Below are 26,277 nucleotides of genomic sequence, written 5' to 3' on the forward strand. Positions count from 1 at the left end.
ATCAAGGTCTCACTAGGCATACTAGAAACTTCCAGGCCAGTGTGTTAAGCTAAACTCTGCAGGACAGAGTTTGGACACCCCTTTTTTGGAGAATGTCTGAGGGGCTGGACGGGAGACTAATTCAGTCTGAATGGAATTTGCGGAATGTCACAAACAGCACCCCTTTATACAGCTTCTGTTTGTAATAGCTATTTTGTCCAAAACAAAGATCAGATTTTCAAAACAACAACACACTGTGACATTTTAATATTTCTTTTTAGAGCTAGACGGCTTAGAGACCAAATCTCAGAAGACAAGGTTTGGAAAATCTTGAACTGTGTAGCATGTATTTCTCCTTTATACAATTTTCCTTGAAAGTTTGTATTGAAATTTTTTTTTTATTCAGATTAAGTAAAACCAATATCAATACCTTCAGTCCTGAAAATAAACTATTATTTAAATTGAAAAAAATGCCATCTTTTTAAATGGCCATTTCATAGTCCACAAAATATATCTTAAAATATGCTTGAGTGTAATAGGTACAATGTGTTCCAGATGTAACTTGATGTAAAAAATGTCAAGCTGTTTTTATATATACAGCTAGTTTGAGTACATTGACTACTGATTTACAGCTTGTATAATCAATCATTGAATTAAATTTCACACTGGTTTTATTTTATTATACATTAAATTAATATATTGTTGTTTTATCATTCTTATAAGGATCAGAAAAAAGTATGCATACTTCATAGAAATGAACATGCCAAGACAAGAGTCAAAGAAAAGTTAGAAAATTCCGAAATCAAGGTATTTTCTTAAATTTTACCAGTTTTAATAATTTCTGGTAATATACGATTATATATATATATATATATATATATACAGTACCAGTCAAAAGTTTGGAAACGTTACTATTTTTAATGTTTTTGAAAGAAGTCTCTTATGCTCATCAAGCCTGCAGTTAAAATATATATATATATATATTATGAAATATTATTACAATTTAAAATAATGGTTCTCTTTTTTAATATACTTTAAAATGTCATTTATTTTTGTGATGCAAAGCTGAATTTTCATCAGCAAGTACTCCAGTCTTTGGTGTCTTATGATCCTTCAGAAATCATTCTAATATGATGATTTATGATCAATGTTGGAAACAGTTGTGCTGCTTAATATTTTTTTTATAACCTGAGATACTTTTTTCAGGATTATTTGATGAATAAAAAGTTAAAAAGAACTGTATTTATTTAGAATAGAAATCTTTTGTAACAATATACACTACCGTTCAAAAGTTTGGGAACAATAACTATTTTTTTTTAAAGAAATTAGTACTTTAATTCAACAAGGATGCGTTAAATTGATAAAAGGTGATGGTAACGATTTATATTGTTAGAAATGTTTTACTTCGAATAAATGCTGTTTTTATGAATAAATGCTGTTAACGTTTTACTCATCAATGAATCCTGAAAAAAGTATTTCAAAAAAATATATTAAACAGCACAACTGTTTCCATCATTGATAATAACTGAGTATCAAATCATCATATTAGAATGATTTCTGAAGGATCATAAGACACCAAAGACTGGAGTACTTGCTGATTAAAATTCAGCTTTGCATCACAAAAATAAATTACATTTTAAAATATATTAAAAAAGAGAACCATTATTTTAAATTGTAATAATATTTCATAATATTACTGTTTTTTTTTTTTGTTTTTTTTTTACTGCAGGCTTGATGAGCATAAGAGACTTCTTTCAAAAACATTAAAAATAGTAATGTTTCCAAACTTTTGACTGGTACTGTATATGATTCTTCTTCTTCTTTTTTTTTTTTTAAGAAAAGATTCATCACTGATGGTAATTTTCTTAATGTCTTCACTGTAAGTTCCAATGCCTTCTTCAACCATAATTTAAATCTGGAACCTGGTGAAACAGGTAAACTATCCTGTTTACCAAACTACCACATTATTCATTATTCAAAAAATTAATTGCATCATCTAAAGTTATTTTACAAGCAATGCAGTCAAAGGACTGACCAAAATCACACACTTCTGTAGAAATCCCAAAGCTGCAAGATGAACTGAGGATTCTTAACAAGAACATTAACAGAGAACTGACCAGAGATTATGTCAATGAAGCAAAGGGAGTTTTGTCCTTGATCCAGAGTGTCCATCTGGATACAGACGAGAAAACGGTATGAGTCTGAATTGCTGATATTTTACATGCACATGATATTCATTTTATATTTCACATCTTCAGAATGTGCCAATATACATTATCCCAGGGTTCCTCAAACTCTGTCCTGGAGGGCCGCTGTCCTGCAGAGTTTAGCTCCAACACTGATCAAACACACCTGAGCAAGCTAATCAATGTCTTCAGGATCACTAGAAATTCACAGCTAGGTGTGTTTGATCAGGGCTGGAGCTAAACTGTACAGGACAGTGGCCCTCCAGGACCGAGTTTGAGGAACCATGCATTATCCTGTAATTCACTGCTGTTATGTGGATGTGTTTCAGGTTGAGACAAAAGTTAAAGTCTACATGGAATTAGAGAATAACCTAATGAAGGCACTGAATGAATTGGACAGTCGTTTTGACAGAATTTATAGTGATCTGGAGCAGTGTCTCTCAAAAGGAGTGGATGAATCAGTGCAATTATGTGTTGCTTCCACAAAAGCAATGGTATCCCCTGTAAGTGTGTTTTTTTTATGTTGTGCAAAATGAATCATCATTTTCTTGCCCTTTTAATGGCATTGGTATTTTTGTTTTTGTCAGAATATGGATAAAAGAGGATTCCATAAAATCCTTCAAGCAAGAATGGTGGATGCTACTGGTCGAAAAATTGGGATGTAATCCTAGATCTGAACAAGCAATTGGTCAAACACTTGCAAGAATATACTGATAATTATTTCAATATGATTTTCCCGTAAGTCCTATTTTATTATTCCATATAACATGTTAAGCAAGTTGTACATGTTAGAATATTGTGTACATGTAACATGTTAGAGTGTTAGTATTAATGGGTCAAGTGTTGCCGAAAAAGATGCGTCTTCAGCCTTTTCTAGAAAATGGCTTAGGACTCAGCAACTCGGGTTGAGTTAGGCTGATCATTCCACCAGCAGGGATCAGTCCAGGTAAAGGTCCGTGGAAGTGCATCTTTTTGTGCATCTTTTGACACCATTTCGCTTGGAGGTGTGCATGGCTTTTTTTGTAACAGCGCGTGCGGCTCCGCATCCGAAGATGCACAACTTCGAGCCGAATCTGGCCGAGCATGTACGTCTCACCACACCGGCACCCAGTTTGTGCATCTTAAATTAGTTGCTTACATTTACAAAATGAGCCTATAGCAAACATAAGCCATTTTAATAAAATAAAGGTCCATGTTTTATAAAATGTCCACGAAACGTAATGAAATATTTAGTGAGATTAGAAAATATTTAAGAGATCGTTAATTTAGTTGTAGGCTATGTACATACAACTACATACATGTTTTTATATCCACATATTTTGTTCTAATGTCACAAGTAATAATCTCAGATTTTACTGGATTTTACACAATTCTTTTTGTAGTGTGGTGTTGGTGGTGATGTACTAAAATAAAGATTGTCACGTGTGGACCTTTCTTCTTCTCACCATTTATTCCTGATGGTTAAGAGGATAATTACTTGAGTCGCCCCCTGTTGTTTCACAGAATATTACAATGGCAAGCGCGTCGAGTATAAACGCCTCGTCCGTTTGGGGAGGTGCGCGCAGAGTCTGCGGAGACTCGCGCTGCAGAGCCAGGCGAAAGTATAAACAAGGCTTAATCTTCCTAATGTCGTATAAGGCAAATCTGCAGGACCGGGCAGTTCTAGCAATGTGGTCTGTAAAGTTCAACTGATCATCAATCACAACTCCAAGGTTCTTGGCTGTCCTGGATTGAGTTATGGTTGATGAGCCATTGAGTTAAGTTGTGATGAAGTGTTGGGTTGGCTGAGACCACAAGCAGTTCTGTCTTTGTGAGGTTGAGTTGAAGGTGGTGGTCCTTTATCCAGCAAGAATGGTCTGTCAGGCAGGCTGAGATGCGAGCAGCTACCGTCAGATCCTCTGGTTGGAATGAGAGGTAAAGTTGTGTCATCAGCATAGCAGTAGATGACCATAGACCAAAGAGGATAGGTGGGAGGGTAAGACTGAACGTAAGTTTGGCTGAAAGGTGACCTGAGGAGGATTGTGTGTTTCCTGAGCCAGGTTGAGGTTAGGAGTAAAGAAGATGTGATCTGAGGTGAGCAGTGGTGTGACTAGCGTTTGGTCAGTGGAGCAGTAGCATGTGAAAATACAGTCCAATTGGTTACCTGATTTGTGAGTAGCCACAGTAGATACTTGTTTGAGGTCAAATGAGGCAAGCAGAGTGTGGAAATCAGCAGCTTGAGGCTTTTCTAGGTGGATGTTGAAGTCTCCAAGAACTATCAGAGGAATACCATCCTCAGGAAAGGATGACAGTAATACATCCAACTCCTCCAAGAAATTACCAAATTGACCTGTGGGATGATAAACAACTACAAAATGGATTTTAATAGGACTGGTAATTGCATGCGATTCAAATGAGCTGTTGTCACACTAAGATTGGTAAAGGATAAAATGTCCAATCCTTGGAGATAAGCAGACCAGTTGTGTGAGAAAGTGAAATTAGTGGAGAGGGCTCCAGGTGTGTCAGTGTCCTCTGGTCTGATCCAGGTCTCAGTCAGGGTCATGATGTTGACACCTGAATGACTATAAATAGATGTAATGAAATCAGCTTTGTATACAGCAGACTGACAATTCCAGAGATCAATAGGAAAAGAAAGTAATGTACTAGAAGACAGGGAAAGTACGCAGGTAGTTAGGATTGCACTGCCCCCTATGCATGATGTGATTTACATGTTAGTAATTGTGTATTTGGAGGCACATAGTGAAAACAGGTCGCAAAACAAAAAGATGAGAACAAGTTGTGAAAAAAGGAAGGAAGGAAAGAACAAAATACAATACTCAGGTGTCTTGTCTGTGTCCTTGCTCAGTGGAGTCGCGCAGGTAGAGTCGCTGATCTTTCCACTCTTCGGTCTTCACACGAGGGCTGCCGCACTAATCGATTAAATACTCGCCTGAAATGTCATTAGTGAGTTTAGCTGGACACACGTCCCTACCAAAACTATTTACAACGTGACCAAAGGAGACCATAGCATGTGAACAAAGTAAACAAACAGTGTTTCCTAGTTATGACAGCTGTGCTAAAATCAAATGAGAAAAGATACAAAACACTACAGTTACTGTCTCCTCCTGTTGCTTGATTGCTTCTTTACTGAATGAATCCACAATTTGAATAAATCGGTTGAGTGAATGATTCACTGCTGACATTCTGTCATTGGCAGATTAATATGAGACCAAAAGCTTTGTTTCTCACAGCGTTAGACCAAATATATAATATATGTTTATACTAGTTATCTGGTCATTCTTGTATTAGATTATATCATTACAACAATATTCTGTGAACTGTTTTAAATGAAATTCTATTTTGTTTTCTCTTGGCTTCAGTGTGACTGGAACAACAGGGAAGTCAGTGCAAGAACAGATTGACAAGTTCAGTATCATCCACTTCGCTTCCCCTGAATCTCCCATATTACATCACATTCAGAACTTCATCAATACAGAAGTGAGTTCAGTTGTCCTCTTGTGTGCACTCAGGGGTCTTAATACGAGCCTGGGTCTCTCTGTCTTTACTTCCTCAATGTCTTCAAACTTCCATTACTAAAGTAAGCAGGGACATTGATTAAAAAACAAACTTTAGCCACTCTGTGTTTTGACAGTTTTCTGACTTTGTGTTTTTCCCCTATTTTGTAAGGAAACTAAACTGAAGTCATCACTCAAAAGAGGCGTTGTTGATACAAAGAAGCACATCTACTCATCAATCCAAATAACCATTAAGAAGGAAATGTCTTCTTGCTATGAACGTAAGCTAGCATTAAAAGTTACAATTAAATCACTAACTATTTATATCAATAGTCACCTATATGGGCTTCCAAAACAATTATTCTAATCACTAGCTCATTTTCTATACAGTAAAAGGGAGCATTTCTATCACTACTAGAATCACTACAAGAAATGTCTCGATTACTAATGTAACCCTCGTTCCCTGAAGGAGGGAATGGGAGACGTTACGTTGACGTGACGACGTAATTGGGATCACTTCAGGGAGCCCTACCATCTTCAATTATCTACAGAACGAGCCAATGAACGTTAGCATGCGTGAATCGCGCAGCGCATGTATAAACAGGAAGCGGGCGCACACACTAATTGTTTTTCGCTGAGGAGCCGAGATCATGACGGCTGTTACAGCGATGGTCAGCGACAGTGGCGATGGGACGTAACGTCTCCCGTTCCCTCCTTCAGGGAACGCGGGTTACATTAGTAACCGAGACGTTCCCTATCAGTCGCTCACGTTCGACATTACGTCGACGTGTCAACGTAATTGGGATCCCTATGGAAAACGCCACGGTTGCTGCCACATTCAGCACCCTACGCAAGACTCTCAGACCCCCAACCTACTAGAGCGGAAGGCCTGCATAGAGGGAGTTCAAACTGCTGTCCTGTTATACCCCACACAGTGGAACTCTTGGATAACACTGGGAAAGCATGCCTTTCCAGGGGAGAGGAACACTTCAGAAGCCACATCCTGCCTGAAGGGAGGTGCCATGTGGAGAATACACATATGGACTGGCCGGTTAGGGGCAGTGCAACATATGGAATATCACTGCGGTGGCTCCAGCCTGAGAAGGGGGAAGCTACACCGGACAGTGACGGCAGAGCGGACTCTGCCAAGGGAAAGACACGAGCTCACCGCAGGGAGCTGGTCGTGGAGGAATACGCATATGGGATCGCCGCAGGGATCACGACATATGGAACCCAGCCTAGCACAATTTACACAAGCATACAAGCACTAGGCTTGGTGTGAGATGCTCCGCATCGTCTGACTGCTGAAGGGGTGCAGAGGAACTCAACAGGTTTCATGGGGAACTCGACTGGAGCAAAAAGCGCACATATCTGCTCAGTGTGGAGGGGAGTGGCGCAGCACTAGAGCGGGAACTTCGTTGTTACCGGCTGTTTGAAGCGAGCACACAGGGAGAAACTGGTTCAACATGTAAGCTATAACGTGTTAGGTGTCACCCAGCGCGCAGCTCTACAGATCTCTGTCAGCGAGGCGCCGTGTGCGAGCGCCCAGGAAGAAGCGAAACTCCTAGTGGAGTGGGCTCTCAACCCCTGGGCGGGCAGGGCACGCCTTGGGCTTCGTAAGCCAAGGCAATGGTATCCACTATCCAGTGGGCCATCCTCTGCTTGGAGACAGCCTTTCCCTTCTGCTGGCCTCCGTAACCAACGAAGAGCTGGTCTGAGGTCCTGAGGCTTTGCGTTCTGTCCAAGTATAGGTGCAGGGTGCAAACGGGATAGAGAAAAGCCAGGGCTGGGTTTGCCTCCTCCGAAGGGCCAGTGGCGTAACAAAAAGTAAAGGAAGCAAAAGATTCTCCACCCGGCCCTCCACCATGGGAGGGAGCAGCACGTTCACCATCTCCTGAAGAGCAGTCTGGTCCACCTCTGGGTCGCCCATCTCAGGGTCATTTGCACCTCCACTTGCCTCCTAGTTTGGCAACGTCCTGGACGGCGGGGCCAACTTCTTGCGCTGAGGCCTGGGTGATGGCTGCTGCGGTGGCTTAGCGGGATCGGAGGACACCGCAGGAGGTCGACCTCAGCGACGAGCAGACGGAAGGTCTGGGGCCGGCGGACGGGTAGAGGCAGCAGTGGTCCACCGGGGCAGGATGTGACGGATGGTCTCCGTCTGCTTTTGGGAGGCCGAGAACTGCTGGGCAAAGCTATCGACTGCATCGCCAAATAACCCAACCTGGGAAAGAGGGGCATCTAGGAACCGATCACATCACCTGACCATCGCCAAAGGGGATAACGCAGCCGAATCCTCATTTCCAGAGGACTGAAGCTCCCCCTCCGATGCTGCAACCGGCATCTGGTCATCAGGCCAAAGGGCACAACTGGTCGTCCATGAGAAGGACCAGCACGCTCCAACGGCGGCAGCGTTTGTGAGGCGTGAGGGACCCACGGAGATTGCCTCGGCGGGGAAGCCCTCACAGTAATTCTCAGATCACCCTGGCTAAGTGCCGAAGTAGGCCTATTCTAAGGTCCACAATAGGCACTAGATTGGGGCATAGGCGAGGGGACTGCACCTCCCTTGAGTTAAGCGAGTCTCGATCTCAACGCTGCCATAGTCATATTCCCGCAATGGGAACATGAACTATTCACAAAGGCTGCCTCAGCGTGCTGAATGCCCAAACATGAGAGGCAGCTATTGTGGCTATCTGCTGGCGCCAGGGAACGACCACATCCAGAAACACACAGGCGAAATGACATCCTGAAAAGGTGAAAAAAAGTGAAACAGAAACAAGCTATGTGACTAGTTGGAGCACATCAATATTTTCACATTCCCCACTGCAAAAAAAAAAAAAAACTTTTTTTTTTATCACTGTATTTTAATGTTAAAGAAAAAAATATTACATTTAAACAGGAAGTTTACTCAGTTTATCTGCATATCCAGGCTATTTGCATATGGATGTAACCTGCAAAATGTGTCATTGAAAAAGTCTGACAGTCTGTAACACACAAATACAGACATTTGGAGTGATACAAAAAGAAATGTGAAATAAATGAATTCTGTAACCTTTCTTTACGGTATTCAGATGCCACTGAGAGATACTCGGCAGTAGTTGCCACACTGCCACAAAGGCTGACAGAGGAATATTGTTTTCTATAGAATCTGCCTGCTCTGGGCCCTGAAACAGTCAACTTGCAGGGACCGACCGAACTGACGAGGAGTAAGAGTGACTAAAGAGCGAAGATAGGGTGGATAGCCCGCAGGATGCCTCTTCCTCCTAAAGTTAGGCACACAATGAACAAACATGCGGCTTCTGAAGACAAAGAAGCTGATGACGCACATATGATGTCTATTAATGGTCTCTGTGTCCCCATGTTCATATGTTCCACTAATCAGATTGCCGTGTTTAGACACCGGCTCACGCAGTAGTGTTCCCATAGCATCAACACCATGACGCAGCATCGAAGTTCCACTTCGCAGGGGAACCAAATATTTAAGTTTGCAAGGCAAACTTAAGTATCAAAAATTTGACTTGATCAAATAAATTCAAGAATGAAGACTATCCAGCACTGACCCAGGGCTGGCGGGCCATCCTCATTGTTGAGCTCTGATTTACTATATCATTTGATAAACATTTTCACAAGCCACCAATGCAAAATGGTACAATATAGAGATAAGCAGTGTTAGCAGTTTTATTTTAAACACGTTCTTGTTCTAATGTGTCTTCATAAGAAATAAAGCCGAGTGTTTCCTATTTTAGAAGCTGCAGCAGTGACTGGAATCGGATCCATGAAGAAAAGGCAAGAACTGCTAATAACCACAGTCGATGAAATAAAACATGACATGTTCAACAAGGCCAAAATTGAAATGCTTAAAAAGTTCAAACATTTAAAGGTACTGATATCATATTAAGACATTCATGTATTTCGTTGTCCACTGACTAAAGTCAAGCAGAATCTTCTCTTGTTTCTTTGTAAAGCTGGACGTAATGAATGCTCTTGAATCAGGACTAAAGAAATCAATGGAACTCTCACTGTCAAAAACCAGCAATATCAAATTGATGGGTAAGAGAGTATGTAATCCTATTTAACCACAGAAACAAGAGTTTAAACAAATAATATTTTGTGATATGAAGTGCTGACTAACTAATCTCAATCAATCCCTAATATGTAACATCTGTCTTTAGATGTCTCGAAAGAGATTGATTGCTGGAGAGACTTGCAGAGCAACTGTCAAACTGAGGTCAAGCAACAAAATGCCCGAGAAGAAGTAGAATTAACAGATTAACATAGGTAACACATTTTAAGTAAATGTTTTCATTAGTTTTACATTAGATTACTCACATTAATGTGTTGGTTTTTTAGTGGTTTTTAAATCTTAAAAAAGTGAAAAATGGTTTTCATCAGATTTCTTTGAACCTTGGGTTTTGTTTTAGGGTGAAAACTGCATGATACACAAACAGTGCATTCATTTATTGCACTTTTTATTACCAAGTTTTTTTATTTTTTATTATTATTATCGTGACAGTTTACAGCAGGAAATGGAAATGCCATTTAAAAGCTGGGTGCAGCTGTCCCATTTTCAACAACCTTTGTGTGATGCATTTAGATGGATTTGAAGCAAGGGTCTTTTTTCATGCAATAGTACAAAGCAGATCTGTTCTTTCTTTACAATATTAGTGTACAGAATGTTGTTTTATTCTTATCTCATGTACATCGTTAATCTTTGATATTTCTTCATCATATTTAGCATGAAAGTAAATTAATTTCATAAGTGCTGAAGGCCTAAATTTGTGTTAGCAAATATTTGTGATGGATTGGAAGTTTGAACAACTAAGCCATTTCTCCTTCCACTCACCTGAGCACGAGCAGAAATGCTGAAACACAGCAGTCACATACAGAGCTCGCCTCACTCAGCACTCAATTCAAACAGAAAGAGCTGTGGTGACCAGGTAACAACAGAAAAAGAAACATCATCTGGAGTTCTTTCACTCGAATAAATAAACTCAGTGGTTTTTTTTGTATCTGGCTTTAAATAATTGCAAATATATTGTTAAATATATAAACAGGGTATGCGAAGAGTGGTACGTGGGTATAAAGTTTTTTTTTTTTAAGTGCTTTTTACGTTAGGAATGTTCAGCTTAATCTTTAAGTGCTTTGAACAACTCTTGTATTAAATCATTAAAAATATATATTTAATTGAGATTTTGATTTAATTATCAATAAATAATGAAAATTGATATCTACTTTACTGTTTACTTATTTACAATGATTGCTTGCATATACAATATAAATGTGAAATGTCTTTAATCACAAATTTTGTGCTAAGAAAGCACACAAAATGTGTTCATGAGTCATTATTGTTATTACAGCGATATTGGCTTTGATACTCATGGCTTTGATATCGTCCACCCATAACATTCAAGCACAGGCGCACCAGCTTTGCCATTAATTATGTCAAATATCATTGGTCCTCACAACTGTCATGACTGATCTCTTCAAACATTCATTACTTGTTGAATGGTAAAACTATAGTGTTAAATCCCATCCACGATGAGCAAATAAGATGGCTACATTCTTAGAAAAAAAAGTTGAATGGGGTTCAGTGTAGAACCTTCAAGTTTTTGACTCACTTTTAAAGAACCCTTTATGCCAAGAGGAGAATCATCTTACATGACTGCATAATACTTTCATGTTTAGTGGATCATTTCATTTATTTCTACCGATAAAAGTTTTATGAGATGTTTAATTCATACAATGTAATGGTAACACTTTACAACTAGATAGAGTTTGTAGACAGACTTTTAAGTTTGCTTGAAAAAGCTAGCCAGAATGTTTTAAATAGTTTTTCTAACACTTTAAAAACATAGTTCACCCAAAAATTTAAATTCTGTCATCATTAGCTCATTTTTTCAACACTTTTAAAAATGAAAATGATTATTGTTAATGATGAGTTAATGACAGAATTTTCTTTTTTGGGGAAACAATCCCATTATTGTCATCAAGCTGAGATTCCAGTGCTTCTGTTTGATTAAAGATGATTCATCATGATGTGTGTGTGTGTGTGTGTGTGTGTGTGTGTGTGTGTGTGTGTGTGTGTGTGTGTGTGTGTGTGTGTGTGTGTGTGTGTGTGTGTGTGTGTGTGTGTGTGTGTGTGTGTGTGAATCTCACAAAAATAATTAAGCCTTAATGTAATTTTTTTTTTGTCCTATCATATCAGCCGCAAACACAAGAATATTTTAGTCAACATATATTTCCATGGCTGTCAAATAATCAGTTGATTTTTTTAATGATTATTTGAATTTTGAGTTCAAAATATATGTACCTTTATCTTACCTTTTGCATATTCAGTGTGTGCATAATTATTATGCAAATTGATTTTCTGATCATATTTTTTTCAAAGATCCATTTGCATAATAATTATGCACGCACTGTACTTAGCCTACCTGGACTCCATTCACTTACCTTACTCTAATATGCAATTAAGAGATTCGACAAGATACTTAGCCTGCAGATGGTCATCAGCTGTGTATATGTCACAAACACATCACCCTAACGGTGTAACAGTACACAACCTATTTTCCCACTATGTAAATATTGGTAGGCCTTAGTACTTTTTTAACTTTTCCTTCTGACAGGACAAATATGTCCCCATAGGTTACCTCTGGCCACTTCTTCATATTGTCTACCCAAGTTAACAATGACGATGGATGGGACATGAGACCACTGATCGTCGTACGAAGTTTTCTCCGTGCTCCCAATTTAAAACATTTACGGCATGAACGTTATTTGTCATTTCACTAAAGTTATATTGCTAGCTATAAACAATCTTCTAACTACTGAACTAGCTACCGGATGTGCCGTGTAAGTTTAGCGGAAGTTGGATGACCAAACGCTGAAGAGCAAAGTATTAAAGGTGGGCAGGTCGCAATAAGGTGAATAGAAAAAACTACTATGGAAGTCAGTTGGGCCCATCAACTGTTTGGTTACCGACATTCTTCAAAATATCTTCTTTGGAGTTCAGCAGAAGAAAGAAATTCATACAGGTTGGGAACAACTTGAGGGTGAGTACATGATGACAGAATTTTTATTTTTGGGTGAGCTATACCTTTAAAGAACCCCGTCGCGCGCGTGTGACGCAACCCGGAAATCTTTTCGTGGTCGCACGTTTGTGACGTGTCGCGGAAAACAGTGACGTTTGTTCATTTCTGTATTTACATAGACTGCTGTTATTTTTAATAGTATCATTTGTTTATGATTTCAACCATGTTTGTCAGGCAATGAAAGTACTGTCTATGGCCACTTCCGTTTAAAGACATCAAAGAGCGGAGCGCGAGCGGCTGTTTGATCATCAGAAAATCAGGTAACTTAGACAAAAGATGATCGATTGGTTGATCATGTCATCAGATCATCTTATCTAATCTACAGTCATTTCCTATCAGACTAATCTCATGCTGGGAATGGTATTTTATGATTTCTCATCGTTTTGATTTCCTAATAAGCAGCCCGATGATTGACGGCAGCTCTCAGTGTAGTTCGGTTACTAGGCTAACTTCAACTGAAACAAGGAAACACTTTTCCGCATGTCATTAACTATGTCAGATAGATTTTAAGTCAGATAAACTAAAAGCTCACGAAGGCAGATGTTACACATATGTTGTAAGTTATATGGTTAATGTAACAATAACTGAAACCGCACTGTAATGCTCTCGAATGAATTCATATTGCGCTAGTACAAATGTCAAAACACATCTAGAATGAACTAGACTTTCCGTCACGAATACAGGCTTGAACGACAAAGATCCTATGAAAAACATATAGGCGTATTATAATAAAATTCAAGCGCCAGAGAGACACTTTATAATGATTTAAAAATATAGATACATCAAACAAGTTTTACTGTTGAAAACATACACTGAAGTGGTTTGGCATAATGTTTTATTAGCAATCAAGTCTCTTTATTTTCTCTGTATTTTTCGTTTAGTGTTCACGATGTAGAATATCAAACTGTCAATTGTATTCTTTTGAATTATGATTATTGTCAAGTCCTGCATGAATTCAGTTTTCCATGTATTTTATGTCTTACATGAAGATTTGAAGCATCAGCTTTTCTATTCAATCACTGCTGTACTCAAGCATGCGATTGGCCGAGCAAAATTGGACATTTTCACATAAATTTGACATTTAAGTCGATGTATAAGTATATAACAAAAATGGTAAAATTATTTGGTAGTCTTGTGGTGACAAACTCATCTTTTGTTGCCATCAGCCACCATGGACTCAAAATAATGATTTTTCACCCAAAGGCCTCAAATTTACAGCAATGATCATATTTAACCTACAAAAATCTTGGAATCTTGCAGATTTTTTAAGGTAAATAAAAATCAAAATCCACGTGCCTCTTCAGACTGAGTGGGCACAGCACTTGACAGGAGGTGGACAGGAGGAGCTCAGAAATGCTCTCTGCCTTTTTCACGTCTACAGTATATCGTGTGAATTGTCTCACATGTGTTTGTTTGTGAACCGTGCAGTGTTGGATCAGGTTTATCTGCGGTGATGGCTATCCTGTTTGCGGTGGTGGCTCGAGGATCGACCGTTTTGGCTAAACACGCGTGCTTCACTGGCAACTTCCTGGAGGTGACGGAACAGATTCTGGCCAAAATCCCATCGGAAAACAACAAACTCACGTATTCTCACGGCAGGTACGACTGACATCGTGCCGCTCGGCTGTGAATGTTCAGTGACGTTTGTCTGTTCTGATGTTCTGATGCGCTTCTGTTGTTTTCCAGCTATCTCTTCCACTACATCTGCCACGAGAGGATCGTCTATCTGTGCATCACCGATGACGTAAGTGTGTCCGCCTCGTGAGCTCTGTTTCTCTGCGGCTCCGCTCACACACTGAGCTGTCCGTCTCTCTTACAGGAGTTTGAGCGCTCCCGTGCGTTCGGCTTCCTCAATGAGGTGAAGAAGAGATTTCAGACCACCTACGGCTCGCGAGCTCAGACCGCGCTGCCCTACGCCATGAACAGTGAGTTTTCCAGCACGCTGGCTGCACAAATGGTACGTGCGTCTGCCGTATTTGTAAACGCAATTTCCTGTTCAGACTCTTTTATGTTTGTCTGTGCGGTAAGACACAAAATGAGGTTTAGCTGATCAACAGTGTTGCCAAACTCTTCCCTCTGAAAACCACCCTTAAAAGTCTCAGTGTTTCACAAAAACATCCTACATGTACAGTTGTAAACCGATAAACAGAGCCATACTGGTGCATTAGCTGAGGATGTAACTGTACAGTTCGAGATCTGTTACCTCTAATGTCATTTCTTAGCATAAAGAATGAATTTGCAGGATTTTGCGAAAAGCTTTTGTCGCCATTCTCATGGTGATCTGAAGTGCGCGGCTTCTGTCAACCAGCTGCGAAAGGCTGGGTCTGTTGATGGTGTTGCCTTGGAGTTTCAAAGCAAATGGAAAAATCTTGGTGTCATATTTGATGCCACGCTGTCATTTGAGCCTTTTGTGCTGAATACGGTTAAGACATCCTTTTTTCACCTCAGAAATATAGCACGTTTACGTCCTGTGTTGTCCTTCTCAGTTGCTGAGAGGTTGATAAACTCTTTCCTCTTTTCTCGCGTTGAGTACTGTAATGGTCTTCTAGCTGGGGTATCTAAATCCTCAGTTGACAAACTTCAATATTTACAAAATTCGGCTGCTGGAGTTTTGTCTGGGGTCAGGGCTAGTGATCATATTACCCCTGTGTTACAAACCTTTTGAGTCTAGGGAGAAGGCGGCGTGCAACATCAAACACGTGTACTGCAAAACATCTCAAACAAACCAGTCTAATTTAGGCAAAGTGATCATTTATTACAGTGAGAAACGAGATGAAAAGAATACCCTAAGATACTTATTTACATAAATGTACAACTTATATACAAATCATAACCAAGGAAAAGGTTCACAAAAGAAAAGAACTAGACCGTGCCAAATCAAAGAAAGAAACAAAACCAAAACCAATCTTAGGCACATGTATATCATGTGATATCTCACCTGTTCTTTTCTCTTCCCTGTTTGATAACCGCTTTAACAACCAGATCAGAAAGAACGGCGAAATACTCACAGAGAAATGACGGCCCAAATGAGCCTCTAGTTACCAAGTTCTCAAAGAACACTCAAACATTAAAATAGTATAGGGCAAAACATGCATCACAGAAAGATCAAGCGAAAGTGTGCTCTAGTGTGCAAATCCCACACAGGTGCGCTCTTTATAGGACGTAACGCCCTGTCTTGGAGTCTGCACTGGCTCCCTGTCAGGTACCGTATTGATTTTAAAATCCTTATGTTAGCATATAAGGCTTTGCATAATTTGTCTCCTCAGTACTTGACTGATCTTTTAATGCCTTACACACCACGTCGTAATCTGCGTTTCTCTCAGAGTGGTCTCTTGGTTGTTCCCAAGACACGGCTTCGTTCTAGGGGTGATCGAGCATTTTCTTCCTGTGCTCCTAAGCTTTGGAATTCTCTCCCGACTGACATCAGGGAAGCAAATACATTAGTGACTTCTCAAAACATTCTGTTTTAGGATTGCTTTTACCTGAATATTCATTTGTTTATTTTTGTATTTAAAGTGTGTTGTTTTCTCTGTTGTTTCTCTGTTTGCCTGTAAAGCGCTTTGAGAAAGCAGCTTTTAAAGGCGCTATATAAAATAGATTTATTATTATTACTCAGAAAGGCTGCTCTTGATTTCATCTGGATGCTATCGAAATGATCAAATGTGCAGCAAAACTTGTCAAATTTATTTAAATAAAGCCAAAATTTTATTTAGCAGTTTTATTTTAATTCTAGGTTTTCCATTTTCTGCATTCTCTTTTAATGGTTTATTTAAAAATGAATCACCAAAAAAAAAAAAAGTTTAATCAATTGAGTTTATTAAAGCATTATCATTGTAATAATTTATTAAAATCTGAACAATAAAAGGGCCCTATGAAATCTGTTTTATTTTTATTTTTAACAGCATCATAACAACTGAACGTCCATGAAACATCAGCCGTTTTAAACAATGGCACTTCAAAATTAGAACTAAAATCTTTTTGCAACCATGTATAAATGAAAATGCATATTTTTTTCATATTAAAGGGACCTTCGAGAATCGGTATGAGCTGCCGGTGGTGTTTGGACTTCATCCGTTATGTTGTGTTTCTGTGAAAAAGACTAACAATAATGAGGTCCAAGGTTAAGGATACACTAAAGATGTTTTTCTCTGTTTAACAACTTTAACTTACCATAGTAAAAGGGGATTTCTCATTTTGATCATGTTTTCTTGCTTGGCTGGTTGTTGGTGTCATGAACAATAATCATTTTTCTGCATTCACTCAAACTGATTTGCTAAAATCAAAACGTACACCGTAAAGGGAATTGCTGCTAGGAAACAGCCAACAGAGGATTCTGCACGGTCTTAAAGCCTTTCGTGAAGGGCTATGTTCGCAAATCAAGCAAAATATTTCTCAAAAATTGCAAACACACACAAGTACCCTCCCACTTTACTTACAACATACATATAAACTGTAAGAATATTACTAACACTGGACAAAGCTGTTGAATAGCAGTCCCAAATTAGTTTTTGTTTTCACATTTTTGTCTAACTTTTTTTACAAGTTAGTAAGTTGGTATGAGCCACAGTCATCAAAATATAGAAAGCACAAAGTTAAAATAGTGGTATTTTGGGTTAAAGGGGACCTATTAAAAAAATCCACCCACTTTTTTTATAATCCCCAGAAATGAGATGCAGTGACTGAAAATGTATTGATATAATGTCAGCGCCACAGAAACATTACAAATGTTCTGTTGTACCAATCAACATAAGTCTCCATAGACTCCCGGTACTGAGGACACAGTGGATGAAGTTTATTTATGAAGGAAATGTGCCAAAGAGATTAGGTAAAGTCTTTGTTTGTGCAAATCACTTTACGCCAGACTGCTTCGCAAACAGCGTCAGTTCAACAATTTATAGATGACCATGACAGAACATGCTAGTCGATTGAATCAACTCCAGGTGCAGACTAAAAGTTGTAACTCCATTATTGTCCAACTCCGGTTCAAACATGTAAGGCTGAACTCCACTACTGACAATTTCTGACATTTTGGCTGCGGGAGATTCTCCAGTTTTGTTGTTGCCGGAGAATCCGAAGCACGAGCTGTAAAGGCTCTTCTGGAAAGGGGGTGGAGAGCAGCAGCTCATTTGCATTTAATTTACACACACACAAAAACTGCTTATTTTTGCTCACACCCAAATAGGGTATTTTGAGTTGAAACTTCACAGACACATTCTGGGGACACCAAAGACTTTATTATTTCTTGTAAAAAGGGGCATAATATGTCCCCTTTAAGGTTACAGACAGTGAAGTAACCATGGTAAATACACAATACTAACATGAACTGTTAATAAAACAAATTTATCCTGATGTCCATAAAACATCCTGATGAATAGGATGAACATCATACCGGCATGCAAACCCGTGACGTACCAGCTACATAATATATTGATACTTTTTGGTAATTTCATGACTTAGTAACTTAGACGTTGCATGTTCGTAATTTTGCTTTTTATATATAGTGAATTGATATACAGCGTGCGCAGTATAATGTCTGACAAAGAGAGGAAAGTTCGTTTTTCTGAGGTGAGAGACTTTTTATTTTGTTAAAAGTTACGAAAAATAACATTAGAATAATGATACTGACATAGCCAGACATCATGTCATCTCATCTGAGCGCAGATACTGAATCAGTACAATGCATTTTTCTCAGGCACTCTTCACTTAAACTGCGTCTGACAGAAGAGACAACTTCGTCATGGTCGTCTTTCAAAATAAAGGTTTCGCATCAGAAAAACATTTAGAATTACGTTTTTTTAATGGTTGTTGTTTCTTCCACTACACACTCCACGACCAGCTCAAAAAGGTCTTGCAACCCACCATTTGAGAAACCCTCTTCTGAACTACACGCCTGTTGATATGGATCATGTAGGTTTAGGATTAAGGGGCCTGTGATGGTGTTGAGCTTTAGCTTAGATTTTATTTAATACTTTTCACATGACTGTGTTAAGTAATAATTAGAGAAAAGTGTATCCTATGAAAAAAATTCCAAGTATGCATTTAGCAGACACTTTGAATTTTCAGTAAACATAAGAAACTTGGAGTAACACGGCTTCAGTGACACTGATATACAGTAGAAACAAAGTGACTCCTCAGCCACAATCACAAGAAAATTGAGGAAATTCAGCTTTTGCTACAACACGACATAGGCATCCATTGACCAATGAGTCAGGTCCAGTTGTGCTCTGGGAAATACTCTTCGCTGTTTTTCTGTTTGATTTCAAACACCCTCGAAATGTATTTTACTCATTCCTATTTTTCAAACTCTCCGCCAGAACATCCTTTAGTGTGTAGGTACCGTAAATGTCTTGCTCAAAGGCACAATGGTGTGTCAAATGTCTTTGCTAATCTGTTTGTTTCCGGGTCTAAGCACTTTTTCAGATCCCAAATGCAAACGTTGCTAATATTAAAAAAATATATAAAAAGTGTGCTGTAAAAAAATCATGATTATAACCTTTATCTCCGTAGTGAAATCTCAGCTGGCCATACAGTGGTTTAAATTAAAATATTGGTGTTCAAGGACGCCATGAGCTATAGTGTACACTGTGTGTTTGGAAAAGCATAGCTTCAGTGTGTGCTGTAAATAGATGGTGCACATACTAAATGACTGTTGAGATGGTATTCTCAGAGTTGAGCTGCACAATTCGGCCAAAATATTTGAGTATATAATATACTTGTCATATATTGTGATTGTGCAATGATAAACATTTCATTTCATACAAAAAAACATGTAATCTTTAGCTTTTTAAATCAGTTGCAAATTTTGCAACTCAAATTTACTTACATTTTGTATTGAGCAGCTGATCATTGGTGTCTAAGCACAGCCAACAAACCTACAGTATGTACATTTGATCCAGTAGTCAATTTCCTGCATTATAAATGCAGAGTTTGTGAGTGATTTAAAACAAAACCCACAATCCCATGCTAAATTTTGGGTATCAAATGTTATTTTACCTGACATGTACAGACGGAAAAGACAGTTTCATTCAAGTAACAGTCTCGCACAGAAAGACTTTGACTAGCCATACTGCAGAACCCACTCAGTGAACCGACTTAACCCCGGGTTACTGTCGCTCTAAACCCTGCTTTTAACCCTGGGTAGAGGAACGTTTCACACTTGTAAAGCAGGGTTATCATGCTTTTTACCCATGGTGCCAAGTGTGTGCAGTGTAAAAAGATAGATGTTAGAATAATGTTAGAATAGCTATGTTTCCATCCACCTATTTTTATGCTCATTTTGGGATATCGCATCAAAAACTGCTGGATGGAAATGCCAAGATGGGCATAAATGCAAAAAATGCGCATTTAAATCGTATACACTTGTTTGAGTCAGATACATTTTTTATCCGATAAGAAAACATGCGCATAATTACGATGGAACACATTTACCGAATAAACCAGCGGACCGGTCTCGTTGCACAGAATCTGAAATGCTGTTTTGGTTGTTCTGAAATACCTAAACAAAGTCTGTCGTCAAAATGGTTCGGTATAATTCCCTCCCAGATCGCCCTTACACGACCACGTTCCCAAACAGCAGCATCTGCCGCTGGAAGCAAGATAACACGTTTATTGCATTTCGTCTGCACTCTCTGATACAGAAGTCATTTAAAGAAGTCACGGAAATTATTATATACAGTGACTTCTACTTTTCTTAGTGATATTTAGCACTAGTTTATCAGGAAATTTGTTTTTGTTCTCTTCGATTTGCTGGATGGAAACGGTCCTTCATTCGCAAATGTGTTAATGCGATATTACAATTTTGCGCATAAGTTAAATTTGCAACTTTGCATAGAAACAAAGCTAATGTTATGACTAGATGCTTAGAAACAGACAGCCAATCACGTACCTCATATTTACATGCTTTGGATAGTCAGGGAAACACTGCGTGATGCATAAACATTAGTTTCATGGGAAAAATGTCAAACGTGTCAATTGAAGTTCTCAACTGCTGTGTAAAATACAAATAACTCCTACAAATAAATTCTCATTTTTGAGTAGCTATGCCCAGAACAATAATTTTTTGCCACATATTGACATGCATGTGTTTTGCTGTTATTGTTAGAAACATCACTCAGATCCCAAAGGCTCAGACAGACTGACGGAAACGCAGATGCACGTAGATGACTTGAAAGGCATTATGGTCCGGAACATTGGTGAGACTGAGTCACTTTGATCACTTTTATAAATGTCAGTGAACGTTTGAGTGAATGTGTGCTGTATTGTGCTACTGTAGATCTCGTAGCTCAGAGAGGAGAGCGGCTCGAACTGCTCATCGATAAAACCGAGAACTTGATGGATTCTGTGAGTTCTGCTTTTATGTCCTGTTTGAAACATATTTGTTTATGTCACTGTTTAATATGTATGCTGATGAATGTTTCTCTTGTATGTGCAGTCTGTCACCTTTAAAACAACAAGCCGTAACCTGGCCCACGCCATGTGTATGAAGAACATGAAGTTAACAGTCATTGTCGTAATAGTCGTGCTGGTAAGTTCTGGAGCGGACTTTATTGTCAGTACGTCACACTGCAGTAATGGACAAACTCAAGAGCGACACAGCAATAACTATATAGCAAAACACTATATAGTCAGATTTACTAAACCCTCTTTTGGCACTAGAAAAACTAATGTCAGGATTTACTAAAGACAAGAAGTGTAAAATTAGCTCTTGAAAGGCGTGGACACAGTTATTTTTGCGGCTGACCTTATATTGCATATGCATTTGTAGGAGTTTCCCTTTCAGGCGCAAAATGTATGGGAGGAAAGAATTTAAATGAATCATACTAAGGTTTGCAGACTTTGCACTCGTCTGTTTTTTGCACCATTATTTACCGCACCAAAAAAGCATGTCTTAAACTGGACGCTATTTTGCGCTGCTCTTGGTAAATTGTGTTGGTCATTATGAAATTGATCCGGCTGCGTCTGTGTTCTTTAATTTGCGTCAGTAGATCACGAGCAGAACTTTGGAGTTGCGCTCTTAAGCTAATTTGCCCTGTTTAGTAAATCTGGTCCTATATCTCAATCTGTATGTTTTTTTCTTCTGAAATTGTGTAGAAGACTGATTTTCTCCCCATTTAAACCAAATTAATTCCAAAATGTTTAATGCAATAAAACAGAATAAAAATCAAGTTCAAAATAATCAAGACATGTTCTCCACACTGTTTCACAAGTTCTGTCGTGCAGAGTTTAGCTCCAACCCTAATCAAACACACCTGAACAAGCTAATCAATGTCTTCAGGATCACTAAGGGGCTGTTTACACAACACCGTTTTCAACTAAAAACGTAAAACCTTGTAATGCGTTTTGGCCGTTCGTTTACACGACAACAGCGTTTTGGGTGCCAGAAAACACAAACTGATGGTGCGTCCCAATTCGCATACTATCCGTCCTAAATAGTATTCGAAAATAGAATTAGTACATCCCAAATCGTATTGTGTTGAAATGAGTGTTCTAAAGATACCCAGATGGTCTACTATTTCCGACCAGAATCTGAAGTGCAGATCGATGCGCACTCTAACGGCTAATATTGCCCACAACCCATCGCGCGCTGGGCGAGGATTCGGTTAGAACTACAAACACGAGTAAAAACTACAGACGTGGAGGACGCACAAGTCCAGTGATTATCTAGAGAGGTTTAGATAAAGGGGTTTGAGTGATTAATTATCAGTATCTAACCTGACGAAAATGTATTTGTTCAATGTTGTCTACATTATGTTGCAGAAAGAACTGTGAACTTTTGTAAAGATATGTTTAGCTTCATTATATTCAAATTACAAACACATGACGAGAGTCTCTGCATGAAAGACCCACGACCTGCAGATGAACGTGCAACTACATTTCTCTACATTCTCAATTAAATTAGATTGAATGGAGGATTTTAACTTTGACAAGATGATTGACAGGGCAGTTTATGGTGACAGGATGTACGCGACAGATCTGTCGGTTAAGATGACGAAGTAGTATGTCCCAAAGCCTGCCTACTCTTTTGCTACACACTCAAAAGTATGTACTTTTTCTTTACAAAAAGAGTATATACTTTTTAGTGCGTAGTATAAGTAGGCAAATTCAGACGCAGCATGAACATGCGTATTATGTGTTCAGTCTATAGTGTTTCATCGCCATCTACTGTCCTGGCAGCAGAACACAGCGTTTTTAGTCGTTTTCGCAGATCCGTGTGAATGACTTTGAGTCTGTACGTGGAAAACTCAAAGGAAAAACATCTTTGTTTTAAACATATCGTTGTCGTGTAAACATACCCTGAGGCTACAGGCAGGTGAGTGTTTTTCAGCTAAACTCTGCAGGACAGCGGCTCTCTAGGACCGAACTTGCCTACCCCTGCACTAAATGAACCTTAGAAAGACTCATGTAATGATACTTCTGTCAACATTTTTCACTTTTTCTTCTGCCACTGATTGGCCAGACGATAGTTCTGCCCCAAATACATGCCAGTGTTTGAGCTGTTGTTCTGATCTTGCTCTGTCATGCTGGTCAAGTTACGCAAGAACAGCAATGTCTTAATGTTGCCAGGAAGCTGCATTGCATTCGTTTTAATGGACAGAGACGACTATAAGCAAGCTATTCATTCAAAACAGATTATAATACCAAATAAATTTACATATTACTGTACTACATTTTTGCTACAACTTGTCCCTAAACTGTGTAAATGAATGTCCAGTACAAAGAGTTATATTATTACAACATATATGCAGTGGAGGCTCAAATATTGGCACCCTTGCACTTTTTTCAAGTAATCCACTATCAACAGTTTCTTACTGAAACTGCTAAATTAAACTATTAAATTAGAGCACAGGCAGCTGTAGCTCTACTGCACTTGAAAGATTGCAATTAATACTGTCCTCAGTATTAGCGAATATCTGTGGAATCATTCGTGCCACTTTTTGCCATCCTGTGGTGAACATTTTGTAACGTTTATTAATAAAATGCTTTAACTGCACGTGAAGAGGCCAGACGTACAGTAGACGGTGATCCAGTAAATGATGTTCTTCTGGTTTTGTCTTGTCGTCTCAGGTGGTGCTGTACTTTATCGTGACGGCTGCCTGTGGAGGACTCAGCTGGCCCAGCTGTCGGAAGCAGTAGAAACCTTTACTCATTCTCCCAACTCACCTCAGAGACTTACAAACACAGGACAGCACTAAACCCCGGCAGTGTTTCCTGTGTACGCTTACAAATGATACATCATTGTCTTTTCCCGTTGATGTTAATCATCTAGTTTTGATTCTTTGAGTTCTTTTCACAGTGTTTTAGTGCAGTTCGTAAAGATGGGGAGTTTAAAGGAGTAGTCCACCTATAAATGAAAAATCTGTTGAAACACAGGAGGTCTTAATTCACGCTGCTCATCATCATCACTATACTAGGAAAATAGAAGGGGATTTATTCTGAAAAGTTAAAAAAAGAAAGTGCCATAAAAGTTGTCTATAATACTCATGCACTATATGCAGTGTTTTCTGAAGCCATATAATCGCTTTGTGTGAGGACCAAAATTGATCTTCCCCTCCATCGTAGTGCTTAATTCTCATTTGCTGTTGCATCTTGAAGATTCTTCACATCCCAGTCGGTCATTGTACATGCGGGCACATCTAAAGGCATCTTGTTGATGGTTGTTTTTTTTTGTTTGTTTTTTTGGTTGGTATTATTATTTAAGTGCAAATTATATTTGATAACTTAAGTATTGAAGTACAGTTGGGTTTGTTCCTCACACAAAGCTGTTGTATGGTGTGCCTGTGTTATGGACTACCTTTGTGATACACCAGTTATATGATCTTATTTTATCTTATTTTGCAAGGCAGTGTAAATTATCTGCTAAACATCTCTATTTTCTGTGTTTCATGGAAGAAAGTAAGATGAATAGAAAATGAGTCAAATCTATTTAGGGTGACGGTGAGTTTATATTTATGGTTAACCCCATTCATGTCTTGAAGGAGAAAAGCATAACTGTGATGAAATAGAAATTCATGATTTTTTAACAATGACCTTGGCACATCTGTTTGATCTTTATTTTAATTAGATTTTGATATATGCTGCTTACAGTATCAGGATTTGTATGTTAATCTTTCACATTTATTGTTATCATACTGAAGGGAACTCCATGGTTTCTTACTCTTACCAAGTCCATATTCTACAGACTTAACTAATGTCATTCACCAAGATGACTTGTGTTTGATTGAGTAGCATATTTGTTTTTAAAGTCATCTGTATTAAATTGTATTCGAGTGTGATACTGTTCATGCAGCACAGAACTAGTCTAATTCACAACTTACATGTTTTTGGGTGAATTTCACAAAACCTGTCAATAACATGTTTCACCCCAAGATTAAATAAAGAGGAAACTATATTGTTGCATAAAGAAAATGAAGACGATATTAGGACCATGATTATTATTTTGCATCATGACATTTTCTTAAAATTACCACAAGAAAAAAAAAAAGCTTCCTCTACTCACATAAAATACAACAGCTACACAAGAGTAGTAACATGTATAGAACACAGAATAACATGTACAGAATACCTGCTATATACAGATTACTGGGAGTATTGAATGTAATGTGCAGAAGTGGTAAGAGTATGTACAGGCAGTGTGAACTTTGAATTTACATATTGTATTTAAGATTGGAGTGCTGTGAATGTTTGTACACACCATAAAAAGTGGGTTTGTTTTTCCCCAACATATTAGGACTTACAAATGATACTTTGAATGTACATTTTGTAATAATGTGTACAGAGTAAATAAACAGAAATGCCCATATCTTGTATGGAAAAAGTTAGTACACCCCACATTTACCAATTAATTCATTATAGCACTTTTCACAATCCATGTTGTCTCAAAACACTTTTCAGAAATTCATTCCTTTAAATCTTAAAAGTCAACAGTGACTGGCAAGGAAAAAACTCCATAAGATGTTTAAGTAAGGGGGGAAACAGTGTGAGGAAGCATGTCTGAGTATGTGTAATTGTAGTTATCTGTTCAATAAATAAATTATCATTACATCAAGTGCCTAAAATTAAGGAACCATTAGTACAGTTAAGTGCAATGTAGTAGAACGTTAAAAAAAGGGCACATATTCCTCTTCGTTAAGATATATATATATATATAATATATATATATACACTGCTCAAAAAAATAAAGGGAACACTTAAACAACACAATGCAACTCCAGGTCAATCACACTTATGTGAAATCAAACTGTCCACTTAGGAAGCAACACTGATTGACAATCAATTTCACATGCTGTTGTGCAAATGGAATAGACAACAGGTGGAAATTATAGGCAATTAGCAAGACACCCCCAATAAAGGAGTGGTTCTGCAGGTGGTGACCACAGACCACTTCTCAGTTCCTATGCTTCCTGGCTGATGGTTTGGTCACTTTTGAATGCTGACGGTGCTTTCACTCTAGTGGTAACATGAGACGGAGTCTATAGTCTTTTTATATATATATATATATTATGCAACATACCCAGTGCATTTACATTTAATTAA

At 38.5% G+C, this 26,277-nt stretch overlaps 2 protein-coding genes across 2 annotated transcripts; both read left to right on the forward strand.

Moving 5' to 3' along the window:
* The first annotated feature begins 2,351 nt into the window (after positions 1 to 2,351).
* On the forward strand, positions 2,352 to 10,653 carry LOC308700390 (nuclear GTPase SLIP-GC-like). The gene is made up of 7 exons (XM_081381997.1): positions 2,352 to 2,668; positions 2,753 to 2,903; positions 5,525 to 5,642; positions 5,832 to 5,940; positions 9,403 to 9,536; positions 9,622 to 9,706; positions 9,829 to 10,653. Exons 2-7 carry the CDS (start codon positions 2,893 to 2,895, stop codon positions 9,927 to 9,929), a joined length of 558 nt encoding a protein of 185 aa, XP_081238123.1. The 5' UTR covers positions 2,352 to 2,668; positions 2,753 to 2,892; the 3' UTR covers positions 9,930 to 10,653.
* Positions 10,654 to 12,776: 2,123 nt separating this feature from the next.
* Positions 12,777 to 25,543, forward strand: sybl1 (synaptobrevin-like 1). Its single transcript, XM_081383180.1, has 8 exons — positions 12,777 to 13,004; positions 14,173 to 14,343; positions 14,431 to 14,488; positions 14,564 to 14,701; positions 20,846 to 20,936; positions 21,017 to 21,084; positions 21,176 to 21,268; positions 23,809 to 25,543. Exons 2-8 carry the CDS (start codon positions 14,198 to 14,200, stop codon positions 23,875 to 23,877), a joined length of 663 nt encoding a protein of 220 aa, XP_081239306.1. The 5' UTR covers positions 12,777 to 13,004; positions 14,173 to 14,197; the 3' UTR covers positions 23,878 to 25,543.
* The last annotated feature ends 734 nt before the right edge of the window (positions 25,544 to 26,277 follow it).

This window comes from Scardinius erythrophthalmus, assembly GCF_964197995.2.
Source record: "Scardinius erythrophthalmus genome assembly, chromosome: 13".
Taxonomy (NCBI): domain Eukaryota; kingdom Metazoa; phylum Chordata; class Actinopteri; order Cypriniformes; family Leuciscidae; genus Scardinius; species Scardinius erythrophthalmus.

Bases quoted from the DNA above. Each gene is read 5' to 3' on its own strand.
- LOC308700390 (XM_081381997.1), top strand. The intron at 5,941-9,402 runs GTAAGCTAGCAT...TTCCTATTTTAG, and splicing joins AATGTCTTCTTGCTATGAAC to AAGCTGCAGCAGTGACTGGA. The intron at 9,707-9,828 runs GTAAGAGAGTAT...ATCTGTCTTTAG, and splicing joins CAGCAATATCAAATTGATGG to ATGTCTCGAAAGAGATTGAT.
- sybl1 (XM_081383180.1), top strand. From the start codon at position 14,198: ATGGCTATCCTGTTTGCGGTGGTGGCTCGAGGATCGACCGTTTTGGCT. The intron at 14,489-14,563 runs GTAAGTGTGTCC...TCTCTCTTACAG, and splicing joins ATCTGTGCATCACCGATGAC to GAGTTTGAGCGCTCCCGTGC. The intron at 21,269-23,808 runs GTAAGTTCTGGA...TTGTCGTCTCAG, and splicing joins TTGTCGTAATAGTCGTGCTG to GTGGTGCTGTACTTTATCGT.